Source organism: Raphanus sativus, unplaced genomic scaffold, assembly GCF_000801105.2.
Source record: "Raphanus sativus cultivar WK10039 unplaced genomic scaffold, ASM80110v3 Scaffold1289, whole genome shotgun sequence".
Classification (NCBI taxonomy): Eukaryota; Viridiplantae; Streptophyta; class Magnoliopsida; order Brassicales; family Brassicaceae; genus Raphanus; species Raphanus sativus.
This window is the reverse complement of record NW_026616602.1, coordinates 119-5257: the sequence shown is the minus strand read 5'-3', so window position 1 is coordinate 5257 and position 5139 is coordinate 119. Positions and strand designations below refer to the sequence as shown.

Below are 5139 nucleotides of genomic sequence, written 5' to 3'. Positions count from 1 at the left end.
TATTACATGGAGGATCTAACAGATCTATTTCCTTAGTTAGCTAACAACGTGCACATGATCTAGAACTCACAGGACATTAGGTCACAAGCAGACTCTATATGAGCCATCCCGCGTTAAGTTCATTTCCGCACAAAATCACCTGCGAAGCTTGCAATATTTTGGGTCTGAATATGCATGTCCTAATACCACCCGCTACAGGTCGGATCAGGTCCGTGGTCCAGGTTGTACGTAATGCCATCTCTATAGGTACTTGAGGGTAAAACTCATAAGTTGTAAGTAATGTTACCCACTTATGTTCTCATCATAGATGCTAATGTATAATTTAAGTGAGAAAGAGAGAAAGAAAGCGTGTATTTGTTTGTGAAGAAGGAAAAGGAAAATCCAAAATAAAAACAAAAAAAAAAAGAGAAGGGAAAGGGAGAAGAGAAGTGGAATATCACAATGTTGTGTAGCAGCTTATCCATCTCCAGACTTCTGTCGAGGAAGACATCTCTTGTCTCCCGCAGTTTCAGACTCATTCTCTCCGCCGACACTCTCCCTCGCATCCCTCTCCAACGCCCCTCTTCCAACACCCTTACCCCTTTCTTCTCCTCCCGCCGTATTTACGACTCCAGCGGCGGCGGCGGCGATGATTACGAGTACATCAGAAGTGACGTGAATTGCCCTCGTTGCTCCGCCCAGATGCTGGTCGTCTTCTCCAATCGTCCTTTGTCACTCACAGCCAGAGAGCCTGGGATCTATCAAGCCGTTAATTTCTGTCCCCAATGCAAGACCGCTTTCTACTTCAGGCCCTTCAAGCTCTCTCCCCTTCAAGGAAGCTTTATCGAGCTAGGTAAAGTCAAGAAAGGGACTGATGATGATGACGATGAGACATCTTTTCCTAGGAATTGGAAGATTCAAGGTCTCAAAAACGAAGACGATGATGATGATGATGGCGGTGAGCAGCCCGTGATGAAGCTTCCGACACCCAAGGAAATCTGTCTGGGGCTTGACCAGTTTGTCATTGGTCAGGATAAGGCAAAGAAGGTTCGGTTCGGTTCGGTTCTAGCTAGTTTGTTTCAAATTCCACCCACCATTTACACTCCTTTCCTTTTCCTTTTCCTTGTGCAGGTGCTCTCTGTCGCTGTTTACAATCATTACAAAAGAATATATCATGCTTCCAAGCTTAAAGGGTTTGTCTTCCATCCCATTATCATATCTTTTATATATATATGTGCCTTACTACATAGCTTATTCTTTTTATTCTGATGCCCAGGTCGGGTTCAGAATCAGTCAACCTTGGTATGGAGGAGGATGATGATGATAGCATTGATCAAGTGGAGTTGGATAAGAGCAATGTCTTGTTGCTTGGCCCTACTGGTTCAGGTCTGTGTCAGCTATAATGTTCCTTTAGGATTGGAGCTATTTATTTACCTCTTGCTTGATTATAAGAACAGGAAAGACCTTACTGGCAAAAACTCTAGCGCGTATTGTCAATGTTCCTTTCGCCATTGCTGATGCCACTTCATTAACTCAGGCAAGTTGCTTCCACCTGTCCCTCACAGATTTGGGTTATTGACTATGATTAATAGTTACTGGTATGCTGTACATCTGAGAAGCAACAGGATGTCTTACCATTTTTGAAAATCTTTTTGGAAAATGGAGTGACGTTTTCTGGATGGTTTTAAGAGGAGACCTTACACAAGCCTTGATCTTACTTAGCACAACTAAAACTACGCTTCTTGTCCAGGCAGGTTATGTCGGTGAAGATGTGGAATCAATACTCTACAAGCTATATGTGGTATGGCCTGCTATCACCTCATATTACGTTTCTTGTTTTTCATACCATTATAGTTTATACCATCTTTTGACATGTCATCTATAACTGCTTACTGGATAGTGTTTGGGAGACTACTTCGGAAGCTACAAATGCTCTTTTTTCTCATCTTCACCACTGATACAATAGTTCAGAAACTTTGCATCTTGTCAACTCTATTTCTGAATCCGGAAAAACCTTGTTGCGCATGCTTGCACAGTATTCATGTTTTATGTTTTTTTGTTACTGCAGGAAGCTGGGTGCAATGTAGAAGAAGCTCAAAGGGGTATTGTGTACATTGATGAAGTTGATAAGATGAGTATGAAGGTATAAGTTTTCTTCACTCCGTACCTTGATCCTAAAATGATTAATGAATGACTCAACACGTGGGGAACCTATTTTTCTCTTTCAGTCTCATAGCTCAAATGGTGGTAGAGATGTTTCTGGAGAAGGTGTCCAGCAGTCATTGCTGAAATTGCTTGAAGGAACTGTAAGCATTTCCTACTTTATCTTTTATTGTTCTCAACTTCGTGTAGATGTAGATTGCTGATATAAACATTTAGGGATTCCTTGCTCGCCTTCGTGTTGATACACATTTGATCAGGTCTTACATTACATGTGCTTATGTATAGTATTCATTTTGAATTAGACTGCATATTCGGAAACAAAACACAGGGGCTCTATTCCCTTGTAGATAGCTAACATTTACTTGATGCCTTAGTTAAGAGCTACATATATGCTCAGACATTATTGATTAAAAACAGGTTGTTACTATATGCCTTAAAATTTTAGCAAACCGTATGGATGATCAATGTAGTGTGGTCCAGAAATCGAAAGTTCCAGCTTCTATTAAATAACAATTTTGCAGGTGGTCAGTGTCCCGATTCCAGAGAAAGGATTACGGAGAGATCCTCGAGGAGATAGCATTCAGGTAAATGCGTGAAAAGTCATGTTTTCAAGCATTTTAAATAACACTTTTGTGACACAGCCCGTCAAAATACTCCGGTTCGTGAAAAGGCTTATTCTTTTTTGACGTAAAATCAAATATGCAGATGGATACAAAAGACATCCTTTTTATTTGTGGTGGAGCATTTATCGATCTGGAGAAAACTGTTTCTGAGCGGTAAATTCTCTCTAGTCTGGGGCGAAATCTGTTAATTGTATCATTTTCTCTGTTTCATCTTTATATATATATATATATCTCTTGGTCAGGCAACACGATGCCTCTATTGGTTTTGGTGCTTCGGTTCGTACAAACATGAATACTTCTGGGTTCAGTAGTGCCGCTGTAACATCCTCATTGTTGGAATCTGTAAGGAATACTTTTTTATATGACTCTTAAAATCCTATTTTTACTCTTTTATTGTCAAAATGATAGAACTTGTTCACTGTCTTATCAAAACTGCACTTATAATTATTTTAGTTACAAAGTGAGGATCTTGTTGCGTATGGTCTCATTCCTGAGTTCGTTGGAAGACTACCCATCTTAGTCAGCTTATCTGCACTAAATGAAGACCAGCTTGTACAGGTAGCTTGTTTCTACTAATTTTATGAATCCTTATTATGCTTATGGAATGGCCTTTTAAACAAAATCCTCTGTCGTTTAGTTTGCCCTTGTTTACAATCACACTAAGTGTCTTACAAAATATCTTATTACTCCCTGCTAAATATTGTTTATCTTTGTTCCACTCTAGTAAGCGACTGATGGCTGTACGGGATTGCATCTTGTGTTTCCTTCAAACCTCTTTATCTGAGGCAGCTTTCTCTTTAACCAGTTATAACTCTTTCTCGTTCCTTATGTAGGTTTTAACAGAGCCTAGGAGTGCATTAGGCAAACAGTACAAGAAGTTGTTTCGCATGAACAATGTAACTCATATTTATCACTCAACAGTTACTTGCATATTCCTCTTTCCTCGCTTTAACCCTCTTTGTTAGGTCCAACTACATTTTACTGAAGGTGCAACGAGGCTAATCGCGAGGAAGGCCATGTCAAAGAACACTGGTGCACGTGGCTTACGGTCTATACTGGAAAGTATCCTCACAGAAGCAATGTTCGAGGTATGGCTGAGGAATGCACCCTTATAGTCCTTGAATCTTCAACGTACATATTCTATTGAAAATCATTGCATATATGCCCCTAAAAACAACTGTGTTGGTGCCTTTAAATGCTAAATTTGAATACTAAACAGGTACCAGATAGCAAGACAGAAGGATCACAGAGTATAAAGGCGGTCTTGGTGGATGAAGAGGCTGTTGGTTCAGTAGGATCACCAGGGTGTGGTGCAAAAATCCTTAAAGGAGATGATGTTCCGCAACAATATTTTGAAGAGACAGAGTCAAATGTAAGCGTCGTGCAACACGTGCTAGATTTAGACACGATAATATATTGCGAGAGCTGACAAAATGTTTGATGGTACAGGAGAAGCGGAAGGAGGCTGAAACAAAAAGAGCTCAGAGCTTGTAGCTGAACTAATCTTGTGAGAGGATGTAAGTTGTGTTAGATTATATAATAGGGCATGAGTGTTTCAGTGTTCAGATATATTAACAAAGAAATAAAGAGTAAAGCTACAGTTTTATACCTTGTTCAAAAAATCGGCCGCCTAGCCGATTAATTGGCCGATTAATCGTAAATTGTATGTTCACCGTAGCGAGTTGAACCAGTTCGATTGGTTTCTACAGTAAACTGAGTTGTACCCGCGGAGCCCTTTTATAAGCATATAATCGCTGGAACCAAAACAAATCGGCCATAATACTTAGTTAAATTAGGCCTAATATTAAAGTCCATTAGTATTTAAAAAAATAAAAAGTGACAGATCTTTCTGTTTTTTTTTTTTAACACGTGAAAAGTCATCACCTATCTTTCCCGACAACAGAATTGAGAATCTCTGCAACCGTAGTTTCAATTGCTCTACCTCAATTCAAGTGAATCCAAAACAAATCACCGTGAATCAAATTCGTTCATCATTTGCAAATCTTTATTCTACCAGATTCAAGGTAATAACACTAAATCATTCATGTTTTAAGTTATTAAAGCTTCTTCTCAAATTTCCCAGCTTCATGTCTTTTAAGTTTATTTCTTTTATAATTCTGTAAAAAAAATTAGCTTAGTAGATTTTAGAACTTGAGTTTGTCAATTATTGTTAATGAAGTGTATATTCACGTGAATGGAAGTTAATCACTTTGTGATGGGTTAGCTTAGGGTGACCAACTCTTTTGTCTTTCTTAAAATATAGATTCTGTAAGTTACGACGTTATCCATGGTCTAGGGTATCAAGTCAAAGCAAGTCAACGGACGCAGATCAAGCTACAATTGGATACAAAGCTATATGAAGACATAAATAGAG

At 39.0% G+C, this 5139-nt stretch overlaps 1 protein-coding gene across 2 annotated transcripts; it reads left to right on the top strand.

Moving 5' to 3' along the window:
- Positions 1 to 341: 341 nt before the first annotated feature.
- On the top strand, positions 342 to 4373 carry LOC130504000 (CLP protease regulatory subunit CLPX2, mitochondrial-like). 2 transcript variants are annotated; one of them, XM_056998569.1, is made up of 15 exons: positions 344 to 1026; positions 1111 to 1172; positions 1256 to 1365; positions 1437 to 1520; positions 1734 to 1780; positions 2048 to 2122; positions 2208 to 2285; positions 2664 to 2726; positions 2848 to 2918; positions 3008 to 3107; positions 3219 to 3323; positions 3599 to 3661; positions 3731 to 3853; positions 3985 to 4137; positions 4215 to 4373. In XM_056998569.1, exons 1-15 carry the CDS (start codon positions 442 to 444, stop codon positions 4257 to 4259), a joined length of 1764 nt encoding a protein of 587 aa, XP_056854549.1. In that variant the 5' UTR covers positions 344 to 441; the 3' UTR covers positions 4260 to 4373. The 2 variants fall into 2 exon arrangements, with proteins under 2 accessions (XP_056854548.1, XP_056854549.1); XM_056998568.1 differs by lacking the exon at positions 4215 to 4373 and having other exon boundaries at positions 342 to 1026; positions 3985 to 4194.
- The last annotated feature ends 766 nt before the right edge of the window (positions 4374 to 5139 follow it).

Coding starts and splice junctions, on each gene's coding strand:
- LOC130504000 (XM_056998568.1), top strand. CDS start 442: ATGTTGTGTAGCAGCTTATCCATCTCCAGACTTCTGTCGAGGAAGACA. Junction 1,366..1,436: donor GCTTGGCCCTACTGGTTCAG/GTCTGTGTCAGC, acceptor TTATAAGAACAG/GAAAGACCTTACTGGCAAAA. Junction 2,123..2,207: donor TTGATAAGATGAGTATGAAG/GTATAAGTTTTC, acceptor TTTCTCTTTCAG/TCTCATAGCTCAAATGGTGG.